This window comes from Lipotes vexillifer, unplaced genomic scaffold (assembly GCF_000442215.2).
Source record: "Lipotes vexillifer unplaced genomic scaffold, Lipotes_vexillifer_v1.1 scaffold37, whole genome shotgun sequence".
NCBI lineage: Eukaryota > Metazoa > Chordata > Mammalia > Artiodactyla > Lipotidae > Lipotes > Lipotes vexillifer.
The window spans coordinates 1495362-1512227 of record NW_006791811.1 but is presented as its reverse complement, the minus strand read 5'-3'; the positions used below and the strand labels follow the sequence as shown (position 1 = coordinate 1512227).

Genomic DNA, 16866 nt, shown 5'->3' with positions numbered 1-16866 from the left:
CAGACACACCTGCTACTCCCACAGAAGCCCAGAAGCCATTACTACCACCTCCTGGTAACATCCGGGCACTTCTCTACAAATTCGGGACGTTCTGACGTCGGAGCCGTTGGGTTTATTTGAAACACACGCACAACCAATCGGTTGGCACCTGCGGGGAGGTGGGCGGAGAGCAGCGGCCAATCACCGCCCCTCTGCGGGTCACTTTTTGAATTGGCTGCGGCCGCCGGCGGCGAGGAATGGCGGTAAAAGTGAGAAGGGTCGGTTCTTGAAAAGGTGGAACTTCCAGGGCGTCTTTTGAGAGTGGTGAGGGCTCTGTGGGTGCGGGTGGCGGAGGTGGGAGTGGGCCGGCGTCCCTGGAGCAGTGGGCCGCTCTGCTTGTGTCCCACGGCCCCGCCCCGGTGACCGCGAATTCCGGAGCTCCCAGCCTTGGCTTCCCGGCTCTGGGAACCACACCGCCGCGTTCCCAACATCGGGGCCGGGATGCGGAGTGGGAGCCCGAGGTCCACCTGGCTGCTGTGCGTCGTCACCGATCACCTGGTTGAATATTTCTTCCGAAAGTGTTTCTGGGCAAAGTGGGGAGTTGTCGGGAAGGGGGTCTTGGCAAACCGCAGTGGGCTCTGCGGCTCTGGGGTCCGGCAGCAGCGCCCTTTGGGGCTTATCTCAGATTACTTAGTGGTTTCACCCTTGGATTCTTCTTGGCGTCTTCTCTTTAGTTTTTAGTATTTAAGATAAAACGCCAGCTCGTTCCGGCGCCCCACCCCGCGTACAGACGGGTATGGCTTAATGGTTAAAAGCGCAGCCTCTGGAATCAGACCGGATTTGAACCCTTGTCTTGCCACTAACACTCTGACCTGGGGGGAATTAATCTCTTCGCTCTAGGTTTCTTTACTTGTAAGAGGAATATGATAATAGTACCTGCCTCGTAGGATTGTTGCAAAGATTAAGTGAATACAAGTAAAAGTTTTAGAACAATGTCTAAAGGTCTAGAATAATGCCGCATATTAAGCGTTAAATAAATATTGTTAGTCACAGTGTTATGTAATGTTAGCAATGTTATTGTAACACCACCCGCATACCCAGGAAGGCGTTTAGCTCCTCCACCGTGAAAGATGATTGCCTAAAAAAATAAGTAAAAGAAAACTTGTTTAAATGACAAATTTTATCTTTGTGATGAAAAAAGGCATGAGTTGTATTTAGTTAGAAGCTCCTTGAGTATGTTCTCAGATGAGAAGTAATCTGTATGGGTTTATGAACACTGATCCTTCTGTGTTTGTTATAAAAACAGAATACATAAATGTGAAAAAGTGATTAGTGTATTTCAGTTTGTAATCAGACTGTTGATAATGTGATGAGTTTAGCATGCAGCTTTTTTCTAAATTTTAAAACTGTTTTAGCAGTAAATTGATCATATACAGTGTCATCAGTCAATTTTAATTTTTAATCACCTACCTTTTTTTTTTTTGGCTGCGTGGGATCTTACTTGTGGCATGCAGGATATTCGTTGCCCTGTGCAGGATCTTCGTTGGGGTCACATGGGATCTTTAGTCGCGGCATGCGAACTCTTAGCTGCAAGGTATGGGATCTAGTTCCCTGACCAGGGATCGAACCTGGGCCCCCTGCATTGGGAGAGCAGAGTCTTAGCCCCTGGACCACCAGGGAAGTCCCAATCACCTACCTGTTTTGATGGTCTTTAAACAGAGAGGCATAGGTGAAAAATGTAAACTCATGGTGTTTTTGATTTATTAAAGTCTCCCTCCTCCTACATTCTTTAAGGCAGGTTAATTCATCTCTTGGTTTTTCTTTTCTTTTTTTTTTTTTTAAAAAGGATATTAATTAATTTATTTTTTGCTGTGTTGGGTCTTCGTTTCTGCGTGAGGGCTTTCTCTAGTTGTGGCAAGCGGGGGCCGCTCTTCATCGCGGTGAGCGGGCCTCTCACTATCGCGGCCTCTCCCCTTGCGAAGCACAGGCTCCAGACGCGCAGGCTGAGTAGTTGTGGCTCACGGGCCCAGTCGCTCCGTGGCACGCGGGATCCTCCCAGACCAGGGCCTGAACCCGTGTCCCCTGCATTAGCAGGCAGACTCTCAACCACTGCGCCACCAGGGAAGCCCCGGTTTTTCTTTTTAACATTCTTTTCAGGGGACTTTAAATGAAAGCCTGTTTAGATAGAGCCTTTCTTTTTCGCTGGAAACATTTAAGTGTGAGACTTAACAAAAAAATAAGGGCTGGATAGAATTTATCATTGATTCTAAGTAAAGCCTCTTATTAACAACTATTGGAGCACTCCTTTGGAGAGCCTTAGAATAATGATTGCCGGGGATGTTTGGTAAGACAATGAGAAATGTCCACATTGTGAGTATATATGAGAATGAATAATCGTCACTCATTTAGAGACATCATCTATTCAGTTTTTATCACAATTGGATTTGAGTTGTGCTATTATTTCTTTTCCTGATGTGGAAGCTGAGGCTTAACCTACTAAGTGCAGAGCTGAGACAGGAAGCTGAGTTGCTTGTCTTTGAAGTGTGCACCTAATAATTGGGCTTAGGTCTGTTGTTATTAGTATGTACATATTCACACTATTTGACATCACCATGCCGAAATGATGCTAATGATACCTGAAACTATTACTTTGCTAAAAATCTGGTGGAAGTTATTTGTATATTTTATTATTCTGAAAAAGTAGGAAAGAGATCAGGCATAGACCTCCAGATAAGATTGGGCTTCCTCTTTATATTTGCCCAATATTCTGGAAATTTACTTCAAGATAATAAACTTATGTAAAAACCCCAATTTAAATTGATGAAGATCTATTCAACTTTTTCTTTATTCCCTGCTTTCTTAACTTTTCAACTCTTTAAGTCCCGGACATTTAAAAACAAAGATTTTCTTTCATAGTCCAGAGTCTTATTGACATGTGTTAATTGTCTCGTGAAATCTTTTAGACATTTGTAAAGTAATATAAAAATACAGGTAAGGGAGCAGTCCAGTTATACATGAGAGGTTTGGAGGAATCTACAGAGGATAAGTCAAGAGTGGTGGGTCAGGGGTTGAAAGACATGATAGGTGGAGAATTGAGCACTATTAAATACAAGTAGGTGTGGAGTAAATTATGATCTGTATTTGAAACATGCTGGGAAATGCTTTGTGGCTGGAGCATACAGTCGATGTGGACTGGGGGAAATACAGGAGATGAGGCTAAATAGGTAGGCTAGGACTAAAGTGTAAAGTGGATGGTGAATTTGAACTTGATCGTATAGGGAGTGGTGCTCATGGAAGTTCTAAGTAGCGAAATAATATGGTCACATTTGTTTTTAGGAGCATACCCTGAAAACCATGTGGAAAGTGACCTCTGAAGAAACTGGTGATAAAGTTGTTTGGAACTGTTGTATTTGACCAAGTGGCCACTGTGGCATTGGCCACAGAAAGTGGGGCTGGGTCCCAGAGATACAGACATGCTTTGGGGCAGGGCGAATGAGGCAGATGAAAGAGTATGGCTGGATTGTGTTTTTGACTGGGATTAGTTGGGGGATGATGGTATTATAAATGAATACAGGAAGAGAAATAGTTTGGTTGAGGGCAAAGGTATGGAGTGGAGAGGCAGCATAGTTTTTATGAGTACCTTTGTGAGTACTTTTTGACTGTCAGGTAATATCTGAGTACTTTTGGTACATTGTTATTTTTACTGTATCCCTGTGAATCAGTTATTAGTATCTTTATTTTACAGAAGAGCAAACTGAGGCTCAGAGAAGTTGAGTGACTTTGTTTGGTTCAGTATTAAAAAAAAAAGGGTAGTGATACTTTTTATAAGTTCTAGGTATAATGCTTGTTTTTGCCCAGTAATTGTTTGTTTCATGTAATTTTATTCAAATTTTGTTTTTTTCAGCCATTGCAGAAGAGTACAAATCATGGCTGAAAATAGTGCATTAACATCCACTACTGGGAGTACAAGCTTGGCAGACTCTTCCATTTTTGATTCTAAAGTTACCGAAACTTCTAAGGAAAACTTATTTATTGGATCTACTTCATATGTTGAAGGTAAACATGTTATCTGCTTTAAAATATCAGATCACTATTTTAACCCTAAACTTACTGACTAGTGACTTTCTTATGATTTAACTGTAATACTGTTAAGCTAGGCTACAGGTATTCAGTAAAAATTTGTTAACAGAAACTCTTTACACTAGATTTTTTATTATTGTTTGGATAAATGCTTCCCAACTTTGAAGGTGAAAGCATCTTGTTGGATATTGCTTTTTCCGTATGTGAGGGCAGTCTAGCTGCAACATTGTTAGCTAGAATATAGTCAGTTATGACTGGTCAGGAGAAGAGCCACTTCTTCCTTTTTCACTGTATAAATGGATCTTTCCTAAAGTTGCATGTGCTGTTGATTTTGATGTTAGTGAATAAAAATGTTTTACTTAAACATTTTTAATTTTAATAGAAGAAATGCCTCAGATTGAAACAAGAATAATACTGGTTCAAGAAGCTGGAAAACAAGAAGAACTTATAAAAGCCTTAAAGGTATGGGAATTTAGTTTTTAGATTTTTGGGTTTTTTAAAATATTTTTCTTCCATCTGTGTATAAATAAATTTATAGTTTTCTTAACCTCATACTTAAGTCTCTTTTCCACAGACTATTAAAATAATGGAAGTCCCTGTTATAAAGATAAAAGAAAGTTGTCCTGGAAAATCGGATGAAAAATTAATAAAAAGTATTGTTAATATGGTAGGTCAAGCATTTCATTGCATGTGGCATGCTGCACTTCCTTTGATTGTATTCGTAGAGTCCACTTATGGTGATTGGACCTAAATTAGGCACAAGTTATACTCTGAGCACTCTGAAGCTAGATTAATAGAAACTATTACATTTATTTTAAAATTTGGGTGTTTCTGAAACCCAAAAATATAATGTTTCATAAATAGTGAAATCCTTATAAAGTAATTTGGCATTGTTAGATTTAAATGACATTCCATTTATGTATTTATGAAGATGACACTTTAAACTCTTTAGCTTCTTTTTTCTCAATTATTTTATATTTATTCTAAATTCTTGCTTTATTTCCAGAATTACAGATCACAATAATTGACAGTCATCAGGGAATTTACCTCAGCATGTGAAATATATCTAACTCTCTATACCAGTTATACTAGATTGTGAGGGCCTCCATGTCAAAATACCACAGACTGGGCAACTTAAACAACAGAAATTTATTTTCTCACTTTCCTGGAGGCTAAAAGTCCAAGATCAAGGTTTCAGCAGGTTTGATTTCTCTTGAGGCCTCTCTCCTTGGCTTGTAGATGGCTGCCACCTTCTTCATATAGCGTCACACAGCCTTCTGTGCATGCACATCTCTGCTCTTTCTGTGTCCAAATTTCCCCCTCTTATAAGGACACCAATCCACCACTAATCCAATCTGACTAGGATCCACCCTTGTGACTTCATTTAACCTTAATTACATGTTGAAAGGCCATATCTCCAGATAGTCACATTCTAAGGTATCCCTATAGGACTTCAGCATGAGTTTTGGATATACACAGTTCAGCCCTACACGTCAGCCTAGCAAATAAATCCCAAATAATTTACTGACCCATTTGAATTTTCTTTTAAGTGGTTCTGTTCTTTAAAAACGGGAGTCGTATAAATACCGAAATATCTTCATTCTTTTTCATAGATATACAGTATAAAGTGTTAAACACTAACTTGCCTTTTTATATCCTGTGTTTGCCATGCTGCAACTGCCTACATATTTCATATCTTTCTCTTACTTCCCTTGTATATACTGAAATCATTAAGTTAACTCCATCCTTTTTGTAGATGTTGCATGTCATAGTATTTTTTCTATTTTTCTGAAAACAGTTTGTGCAGGAAGAACTATATGCGTGGCATCATTTTCTTGATCAGAATAAAGAGCAGTAGTGGACATCTTTCTAGTGCATCTTACTATCAAAATACGTGTACTTAAAAAATTCATCATCTTTATTTTATATGCATACTAGATGCTTTATAATGACTACCAAGTCATGTCAGAAACTTATGCCTTTATAATAATCTTCAAAATTTAAGATCTTAATATGGATGGAGAATCATTTATATAAAAACATAAGTAAAGAAATATGACTGTTCACTATTAAGTATAATGCTTCTTGTATGATTTTAAACTTCTACAAATATAAAAATAAAAATGTTGATATTGAATTGATTATTAGGTCTTATTTAGAGAGACACATGAATTAATTTTATAATATTTTATTTCTAATAACTCCGTGAAAAAAATCAAGGAAATTAAAGTGCCATTTGTGAAGATGGAATCAGTTGAAGAATTTAAAAGTTTGGATTCTCCAGAATTTGAAAATGTATTCATAATCATGGACTTCCAGGATTCTGTCTTTAATGAGTTATACAAGACTGACTGTAGAGTTATTGGACCACCAGTTGTATTAAACTGTGCACAAAAAGGAGAGGTAAGAAAGAATATATGCTTATTATAACTTCTCAAGGTTAAATTTTTATTAAAGAATTTTTATGCAGAAAAATTTCATTAATTGTTGAGAATGTGAATATTTAGGATAGGAATAGTAGTGGCTACTCTAATATACTCCTTTAATTCTAAACAATATTATTTACATATATTTAGTCTCAATACCTGCAGTATCTTGGGAAGTAGTAGTTTGCTTAAACTTGAGTTCTAAAGATGTGTACATATACATAAACTTTAATTTTCCTTCGCACAGAACTGGTACCACAATTCCATTTTTATCAGTTTCTGCATGATTTAAAATTAGGGAAATTACTTTAGCTATTTATTTATTTATTCATTCATTCATTCATTTATTTATGGCTGTGTTGGGTCTTGGTTGCTGCGTGCAGGCTTTCTCTATTTGCGGCGAGAGGGGGCTACTCTTCGTTGCGGCGCGCGGGCTTCTCACTGTGGTGGCTCCTCTTGTTGCGGAGCACAGGCTCTAGGCGCGCGGGCTTGAGTAGTTGTGGCTCGTTGGCTCTAGAGCCTAGGCTCAGCAGTTGTGGTGCACAGGCTTAGTTGCTCTGTGGCATGTGGGATCTTCCCAGACCAGGGCTTGAACCCATGTCCCCTGCATTGGCAGGTGGATTCTTAACCACTGCGCCACCAGGGAAGTCCTACTTTAGCTTTTTGTTTTTAAATAGCATTTCAGTGTAAGAGTTGTAGTAGAGTTAATACCTATTCTTTGGTTTTTATTGCTCTGTTTTGGCATTCTTAAGCTTGCCTTAACTTTAAATTGCTTGGGTCTTTGTGCTTCTTTTGTTATAGATACTAGTAATGAGCACATGATAATCTTTAATTCTCTGTTTTGATTCAGAAGTGTTGCTTTCAGAAATGACATAAATTTTTTAAAGGCCACAATTATGGAAAAGAACATTCCTGTATAATAGTGGGAATTAAATATATATTTTTAACCATTCTCTTTCATGTATAGATAGATAAAACCATTTGTTAAATTATTTACTATCTCCATTTTTTAGCTCAAAAATTGGAATCATATTTGGTTCAAGTGTATGTATTATTAGTATTTATTAGAAACTATTTTTGACCTCTTTTAACTTTAATTTGAAGCATTTACAGTAACGTATGGAAATCTTTCCTTATAATACTTCATCTGTGTCAAAGTACATTTTGGAAATAAAGGTTTGGGTATGAATATTTATGTTTTATTTGCCAGTAGTAAAGTGTGTTTAGATGATATGTATCAAATACGATATGGGAATCATGGAAAATTTTTATTGTGAAACTGGGTTTTTGCTATTTGTTGCATATTGAAAGATGGAAGTATATCTTTGGATTAGGAAAGTTAATTGGCAAGAGGGGGAAATACGTTTAGCTTGAGAAAGATGTGTTCTATTTTTACTGTAAAGAAGCTCACAGATTTAAAATTGTCGTATCCTTCAGCCTTTGCCATTTTCATGTCGCCCACTCTATTGTACAAGCATGATGAATCTCGTACTATGTTTTACTGGATTCAGGAAGAAAGAAGAACTAGTAAGTATTTTAAAACATTCTATTAAAAGAATATTTTTTTCTAGCAAAATAAATTTAAATTAGCTTTTTTTTTTTGGTAGTTATATCATGGTTTTATTTTTAAAATATTGAAGGAGAAATTACTATGAATATACTAGGTCTTAAACTTTGTGAAGAAATACTCTGAAGAGCCGTTTAAAGAAACAGATATTTCATCTAGGATAGCTGGTATGTGAATTAGAAAAATTTCATGACTATCTAATCTGTTTAAACTGTCTTTTTGTTAGGTATCACATCAGCCACATTATTTGAAGTTTTTGTTTACGCATTGTGATTTTTTGTTATGCAGGTCCAGCCTTAAAGCATTCTCATTGCTCTAGAGAATTCATAGACACTTCTTTCTTTGATCCATAAAATTTTTTATGTTGGAGCTAATGGGGTATTACTCTAATTTTGTGGGAAGAATCTTGGTGTGATGGCAACCTGGTTTTAAAAAAATAATGTACTGGGACACAAAGTTTTTCCAGGCATGAGCCCGATGTGTCCCCCTTTGCTTGGCAAAGCAACAATGCTATTCTTTTCTACTTCACCCCCCTCCAAAAAGTAATAGATTTACTTTCTTACTTGTGTGAAAGCCAGTTGTTAATTAACTTAGTTTTGTGTGATCATCTTTACTAGCTTATCTCTGTATAATTTTGCCTGTGCCAATAAGGCAAATGAACCTTTAATTTTTTTGACATAAAATTTATCTTTATAAAAATTCTCATATGTACCTTATAAATAGAAAGTATTCAGTAAATGCTAAATGAATTATAAACATAGTTTAAAATTTTGTTCAAATTAATCATAAAGTCAATGTTTGCATTTTCTTTTGAGGTCAGATTGGTGACATTGGTTCATCACATGGGTGGAGTTATTCGAAAAGACTTTAATTCAAAAGTTACACATTTGGTGGCCAATTGTACACAAGGAGAAAAATTCAGGGTATGTAAATTTCGGTGTTTTTGTATATTTCAATATAGCACTGTTTGAGGATGGATTTAACAGTAGTGCTCTTATCCTGTCTATTTCCCCCATAATTTATTGAGGATCAGAAATTCAATTTTTGCTATATGTACATTTAGTAAAAATTTTAAATCATAGGAGTGTGGCCCCTGAGGTTTGAAGGAGGCAATGGAACTTGAGTTAGGTCTTGAAAGATGATTGGGATTGTGGAGGTTGGTAGGTGGATAACAGTTTAGGCAGATGAATAATATTAGCAAAGATTACTATGAGCAGTGGTGAATAAGGAGGTCAGAAGGTCATGAGGACAGATATTTCTCTCTTATCTAAGAGCAGAACTTTGTTCTTATAAAATGGTTCCAAGATTTAACTTGTGAAAATTATAAAATAATGGGAGAAAATACTTTCATTGGGATTAAAGTCTTAGTTTAAGATTGCACTTGAATATGTTAGGAAGAGTTTATCACTTTGTTCCCACCCTCCATCAGTGCATTTATGTAGCAAATGGTAATTTTAGGGTATTGTTGAATTCCTGGGAGGTATACTTAACAGTTCATATCTAAGGTTTTAGTGACTTAATCAGAAATTTTCTCTTACTCTTACGGCTGTCTTGGGGGTTAGTACTTCCAAGGAGGTAAACACAAAGAGAAATAGAAATGTAATAAAGATGAACTTAATTAACTTCACAGATGTATTTATTTAAAATACAGTGAAATAGTTTGGACATCATGGAACTTGTTTCAAAGTTATTTTAACCTAAATTGTATGATGGAAAGATAGTTTTTTCTGTTAAATTTTCTTTATATTTTGTTACAAAGCAGATGAACAATGATCTAAGACTGTGCAAAATGTGTGTATATAATTGCTTATAACTTGCATGAATGCAGTTATTTAAGGTAAAAATTCACCATATAATTAATGATAAACATGTTTATGTTTTTAGATAGCTGTGAGCCTGGGTACTCCAATTATGAAACCAGAATGGATATATAAAGCTTGGGAAAGGCGGAATGAATGGTAAGTGTTTAGAAATTCAGTAGTTAATTATGTGAATCAGTCACGTTGTGTCGTGAAGATAAACCCACATGCCCAAAATTCATAGATTAGTATGTAAAAAATTAATTCAGTCTTTGTGAAGCTTAGGGAATAAAGTCTAGGAGGAGCAAAGTTTTGTTTATAAAAAATTGAAAATGGCAAGACATCTATGATATCTTTGAACTTCACTTTGTGAAATAATTTAATAACCATTAAGAACATTCTAAAATTATCAGGTAATAGCTTAATGCATCTGGATGTTTGGGTTGTGCCGTACTTTTTCTTATTTTCTGTTTGTCTGGTTACATTTTAAGTGGTGATTGCATTTCGTAACCTTGTTAAGCTTTACAATCTCATAATTCCTTGCTATTGTACTTCATTATTACTTAAGATTTTATGAAACTATAGAACTCCTGGAATGCATATAAAATTTCATGTACAGAGCAGAGATTTGTATCTTGTAAAGATTACCCGTGATTAAACTTTGTGAGATGTTACTTCTGGGATGACTGAGGACACGTCAGTTTTTTTTTAACTGAGGTTTTTATGAACATTTCAGGACCAAATGTAAAATATTTTCAGTAAATAGGTTATGCTAAAACCTTGAGAATTACCGTAGATTTATAAATTAATCTGCCTAACTTATTGAATTTCAGTTAAGCTGGTTTTAGAAGAGTGTGTTTTGTTTTTAGGGATTTCTGTGCATCATTTGATGAATTTAGAAATGAATTTAAAGTTCCTCCATTTCAAGATTGCATTTTAAGTTTCCTGGGATTTTCAGATGAAGAGAAAACCAATATGGAAGAAATGACTGAAATGCAAGGTAGAATTTAGCATAATTTAGAAGTTATATGTATTTTATTCCTTACTCCTGCTGATCACTTCCTGGTGAATATGCCTCTTTAAAAACTTGGGCCTGGGGTTAAATAGCTGGGCTTATGTATGCTTGTATGCTTTTCTCTTTAGGAGGAAACTATTTACCTGTTGGAGATGAAAGATGCACTCACCTTATAGTTGAAGAAAATATAGTAAAAGAACTTCCATTTGAACCTTCAAAGAAACTTTATGTTGTCAAGCAAGAGGCAAGTAATTCTAGAATGAGATGGGTTTTTAAAAAGCATTGGTAATATTGATAGCTTATCTGATGAGATAAATTCTTAATTAAAATGTTCTTTCCCCTAGTGGTTCTGGGGAAGCATTCAGATGGATGCCCGAGCTGGAGAAACTATGTATTTATATGAAAAGGTATGCTTTTTGTCCTTTTTGTCATTCTGTGAATTTGATTGTATAAAGATGACACTTTTTTATCCCAAAAGAGCATAGTATAATTAGCACACAGGTCATCTTTTTTGTCATATTTAGGGGTTTCAGAATAATTAAACAGTTGGATATTAATAGTCTATGTAGATTTTCATTCTGTGCAAATTCTTGGTAATACCATCATGAACAGTAACATCCCTATCTTCAAAAACTTAGAACCTTAAAGGAAAGAGAGGCGTGCAGAAATGTACTATAATTGAGTAATGTATGTATTCTAACTAGCTTCACTCTGAGAGACTCAGGTGCGATTGAAAGAGCAAATAAATATGAGCCAGCTTCCTAGGCTAACCTGGTAAGGACATTCATGTTAGATAGCAGGTGGGAGAGGGTATGAAAACTTGAAAGTACATTAAAATAGCAAGTAGTTTAGTATGGCTTTGGAAAAGTGTGGGAAAGAAGGCCAACAGATAAAGCTGACTAGATAGGCAGAATCAAGTTTTTAATATGTTAAAGGGTTTGGATTTGTCCTGTAAGTATTGGAACCACTGAAGAATATTAAGGGGAGAGATGGCATTTTAAAGATGACTGTAGTAGAAGGAATATAGGCAAGGAAAAATCCAGCCTTGATGCTGGATCTTGGTGAAAAGTAGTATCATTCACCAAAATGTGACATAAAGGTATAGAAGCAGGCTTTAAGGAAAATTTACTTCAGTTCGAGATTTAATAATTTTGAATGGAATACTTGAAAGCGAAGGTGTGGATTTATTGTGTTTCTATAAAATCTAAATATGTACTCTGTTGTGTTTTCTTTGGACTCTTTTATTCTCAATATAAGGTTCCTGACATAAAGTTTAAAAAATATGCCTTAGATTTCAGAAGAGAACTCCTAAAATCAAGTGGTATTCGACAAATATTGAAGAGCACTATGTCCAAGCATTGTGCTAAATGCCAGAGATATGGTGAATGAAATATGAATGGTCTCTGTCTTACTGGAGTTCATGGCCTAATGGGGAGTAGACAATAAAGAAGCTTACAGACGAATATGTAATAGTAATAGTGCTATGGAGAAAAAGCATTAGGTGTTAAGGGTTAGATAATTACAATGGTCCTTTGATTATTATGTTTCATGAAGCTTCTGAATTACATGGAAGAGTATATAGATGTACAGTTGTGCAAAATCCTGATTTTGTCAGACTCGTAAATATATTTTTCTTTTGTTCCTGTCTCAGTAAAGAACCACTGAAGTAAAATTGAGCTTTTGTGCTTTTGATTGCAGGCTAATACACCTGAGCTCAAGAAATCAGTATCACTTCTGTCTCTAAATACCCCAAACAGCAATCGCAAAAGACGTCGTTTAAAAGAGACACTTGCTCAGCTTTCAAGAGAGACAGACATGTCACCTTTCCCTCCCCGTAAGCGCCCGTCAGCTGAACATTCCCTTTCTATAGGGTCACTCCTAGATATCTCCAACACACCAGAATCTAGCATTAACTGTGGAGGTAATTCACATTTTAAAAAATTGATGTTTAAATTTAGTGGAATAGAATACTTATTAGAATATAGATAGATAAATCCCTACTACAGTGAATATGAAAGGCTCTTTGTTTTACATTACTTTATTTATTTTTGGCTGCGTTGGGTCTTCGTTGCTGCACGCGGGCTTTCTTTATGTGCGGCGAGTGGGGCCTACTCTTCGTTTTGGTGTGCGGGCTTCTCCTTGCGGTGGCTTCTCGTTGCAGAGCACAGGCTCTAGGCACGCGGGCTTCAGTACTTGTGGCACGTGGGCTCAGTAGTTGTGGCTCTCGGGCTGTAGAGTGCAGGCTCAGTAGTTGTGGCGCACAGGCTTAGTTGCTCCGCGGCATATGGGATCTTCCTGGACCAGGGCTCGAACCTGTCTCCCCTGCATTGGCAGGTGGATTCTTAACCACTGAGCCACCAGGGAAGTCCCAGAAAGGCTCTGTTTTTAATGATCTTTGTTCTGTCTGAGGAGAAAAGGCACATGAAAATGCTTACATTTAATAGTTGCTTGCTATATACTAACTGTTTATGTGTTTTGTGTATTTATAAGAGGTTTTATTGTCCCTGTTTTACAGATGACTAGATTGAGGTTAGAGAAGTAAAACTTGTCTGGGGTCACACAGCTAGAAAGTGATAGAACTGTTCAAAGAGCAGGTTCTTAACACACAGGGATCATAGAAGATGTCACATAGATTATGGAGAAAATAGGTACAGTGAAGTCAGAGGAAGGTGAATTTACTTTGTTCTCAGCTGATACAGGAAGCCACCTATAATTAGCTCTTCTCCCTTGATCTTCAGTTTTTCCCCTCTGTATTTTTTAGTCTGCACACAAATTTGTTGTGTTTTCTAATTTATGAAACAATCAAAACCTTCCCTGGACTCTGTAATACTTTCCACTTACTGTCCCATTTCCCTCTTCCCTTTCATATAGGTACTCTTGAAGGAATCACCTTGATCCATTGTCTCATTTCCTTGCTTTTTATTTTCCTTTCAGTTCATTCCAATTGAATTTCATTCATTCCAATTGCTCTTGCTGGGGGTGCTGACAGTTTTTGTGTAATCAGCAGCATTCAACACATTAGCAGCTACTCCTTCCTGGACACATTTTTTAATTTTGGCTTTTGCATATCACTCGTTTCACATTCTCCTTGACCTAACTTCTCTCTCTAACTCTAAATGTGGAATATTATTCCTGAGTCGTTTCTTCTCCATTGAATTCTTCCTTAATTATCTCATTTAATTCCATGGCTTTTCTATATGCTGTTGACTCCCAAATTTGAGGTTTTCCCTGTCCAACAATATACTTGACACCTCCTTGTTCATGTCTAATACACATCCTAAACTTAACATAATCAAATTAGAACTCTTGATTCTCTCTGCCACTCCAACTCTGTTCCTTTGTTACGCTTCCTTTATCAACCTTTTCTGTAAAAATGGTCTCTCTTAGACAATTGCAGTGGTCCCCAAGGTGGTCTCCCTGTACTCATTTTTGCCTTTCTACATGCAGACTAACCAGTCTCTAAAAACGTATAAATTAGTTCATGCCGTTCCTCTGTATGAAGTCATTCAGTGGCTTTGTATTACCGTAGCTTTCGGGTTCCTATGTAATCTTTCTTCACCTACTTCTAACCTCATGTGCTTTTGTCCTCCACTAATCCTCTCTGGCTGTCAGTCATAATATCTTTATTACTCTTCAGATTTTTCTACTACAACCATACCTCAGGAACTTTATATTTGCTCCCCCTGTCTTAAAGAAATCTTATCGGGGTTCTCTTTAAAGTCAAGTCTCTGTCCCACTACTCCTTCCTACCAACCCGTTACCTGGTTGTTGCCTTCAGTAGTAGTTATCACTGTTAGAAACTGTTTGTTTACTGCTTTATTTTACTTGCTTCACCAGAATGCAAGCTGGAAGAGAACAAGAACCTTGTCTAGCTTCTCTGCTTTATTCCCAGTGCCTAGTATAGAGTAGGTACTCACTAAATATTCATGGAAGGAATTGAAAGTCAATTTAAGGTAGGCCTAGAAAACTGAGGTGGGTTTGAGATTATAAGAGGAGCAAGAATACAGGTAACAGCGTACAAAATGAGTTTTTAGGGAATAGTGAATAGGTCAGTTTGCTTGGAGGATGGAGGATTAAGAGTCAAATTAGAAAAAGGTTAATTGGGGCCTAATATTAGAGAACTTTGAAATCAGACTGCCATGTCTGATATGTATATTGTCATCAGCAAGGAACTTTAGAAACTTGAGCAGCAGAGTGATTCATTGAGTAAGTAATTTGTAGTGGATTATTCTGAAGCATGATTAGAAGTAAGGCAGTTTAGAGATAGCCTGACCATGAAGTAATCTCTAGAGACTTGGGCCACAAGGTAATAAGGCCCTAAACCAGGGTTGATGATGTTTGGAAAGAAAAATAAGAAGCACTGGGGAAATATTGATAGGATGGAGTGATAGGGAGGAAGAGGAGAAGATGACAAAGTATTAAATGGAAGAAATTCTTCCTTAGCAAAAATAGAAAGTTTATATTTTGGAGGAAGGAGTGTAGTTTGAGAGAAAATCCAGGTTAAATTGAGGTAGAAATGTCCGGTAGGCATTTGGAAAAGCTGAACCAGGTGCTTGGGCGGGGGATTATGATTAGATACGTAGATCTAAGAATTTACTGGTTCTGTGATCATGGTGGACATAATGGGCATGAGATGGTAAGAGATGAACATAAAGGACTGAAGCTTGAATATGAAGTTGAGGGGACAGAAGAAAATGAACCACTAAAGAAAACAGACATGACAACTGTTATATATTAGGTATTCTGAATAATAGAATACCCAGTTTGTAGATCACTGCTTAGACACAATAATTAAATTAGATCAGTGTATGTCAGTTTTTTTCCCCCTAAAGTATATTGTAATGGCAGAGGCTCCTGGGTCTGGTGAGTATAGCCCAAAATAATATATGGCAAGTGGGAAATTCTTTGAAGTCTGTTTTTTTGTTTTTTATTTTTTTTTAAACATTCAGAACTCCACAGTATGCATGATTGTTTAAATTAATGCTTAAGATTATTTATCATTGAGTAAATTTGATATGCTGGGAGTAAATTTGATATGCTCGGACTATGATATTCTTTCATGTCATTCTATTATGTGTTGTACATTCCTTTTCCTATTGAGAAACTTGCTATTAGGAGATTCTGTATATAATGTTTAAGTATTCTAACCATATTGATAGTAAGAAAATGTATTTTAAGCTTTTATGAAATTTCATTAAAAATTTTTTCTTGAGATACATATAAAATATACTAATACATCCTCCCTCCAATTTGGGTTAGACTGAATGTCTTATGTTAAGATACTTTAACAGAGAATTTAGTTAATGTTGGTTTTTGTTTTTTTTTTTAAGGGAGTCTTTCTCCATATATATATGAAAAGTTTTCCATTATTGTGACTGTGTAATCGAAACAACCTTTTCCTCCTTTTTTAACTTAAATATTTTTATATATTGCTGTAAAGATTCCTGTACTCTCAGATTTCCTAAATGGAAATATTCTGCCATATTTGCTTTAGTATTCATTCATTCATTCTCTCTCTCTCTCTCTTTTTTTACATACACGTGTATTTTTTATATCTGTGCTGTTTTGAGAGTAAGTTGGAGATATGATGTGACTCTACCTCTAAATACTTAATTGTGTATTTCCCAAAATACAGGAACATTTCTTACATAAGTACAGTATAAGTATTGTAATTAGGAAATTAACATTTAATACTATGATCTACTCTATAGACCTTCAAATTTTACCAGTTATTCCACTAATGTCCTAATGTGCTTTTAAGCAAAAGAAAAAAGTTTTTTCTGGCTTAGGATCCAATCCACGATCACAGGTTGTTGTGTTATCTTTCTCTAGTCTCTTATCTGGAACAGTTCTTTTTTTTAATCAATCTTTGTTTTTAATGACCTTGATATTTTTGAAGAGTACATGACCATTATTTTTTTCTGGCCTTATTCTAGGAGGAAATTCTACTTTAATGAAAATGTGTATGGTGGTATGTTTATAAGAGTAGATATCTTTCCC

General features: G+C 36.1%; 1 protein-coding gene and 1 non-coding gene across 4 annotated transcripts in view; one reads left to right on the top strand and one right to left on the bottom strand.

The window, feature by feature from the left end:
- Nucleotides 1-229: 229 nt before the first annotated feature.
- ECT2 (epithelial cell transforming 2) overlaps nt 230-16866 on the top strand; it is a 63426-nt gene continuing 46789 nt past the window's right edge. Inside the window, exons 1-12 of one of the 3 annotated variants that reach the window (XM_007464706.1) lie at nt 230-303; nt 3884-4035; nt 4442-4521; nt 4634-4726; nt 6280-6462; nt 7923-8012; nt 8868-8975; nt 9937-10010; nt 10721-10851; nt 10995-11110; nt 11211-11273; nt 12565-12787. In XM_007464706.1, coding sequence (XP_007464768.1) covers nt 3906-4035; nt 4442-4521; nt 4634-4726; nt 6280-6462; nt 7923-8012; nt 8868-8975; nt 9937-10010; nt 10721-10851; nt 10995-11110; nt 11211-11273; nt 12565-12787 — 1291 coding nt within the window. In that variant the 5' untranslated portion in view covers nt 230-303; nt 3884-3905. Of the gene's footprint in view, nt 304-480; nt 516-3827; nt 4036-4441; nt 4522-4633; nt 4727-6279; nt 6463-7922; nt 8013-8867; nt 8976-9936; nt 10011-10720; nt 10852-10994; nt 11111-11210; nt 11274-12564; nt 12788-16866 lie in introns of those variants that run through there. The other 2 variants (XM_007464705.1, XM_007464707.1) reach the window with 2 other exon arrangements.
- TRNAG-CCC (transfer RNA glycine (anticodon CCC)) lies at nt 1587-1659 on the bottom strand. The gene has a single exon. It is a non-coding gene; the product is annotated as a tRNA-Gly (tRNA).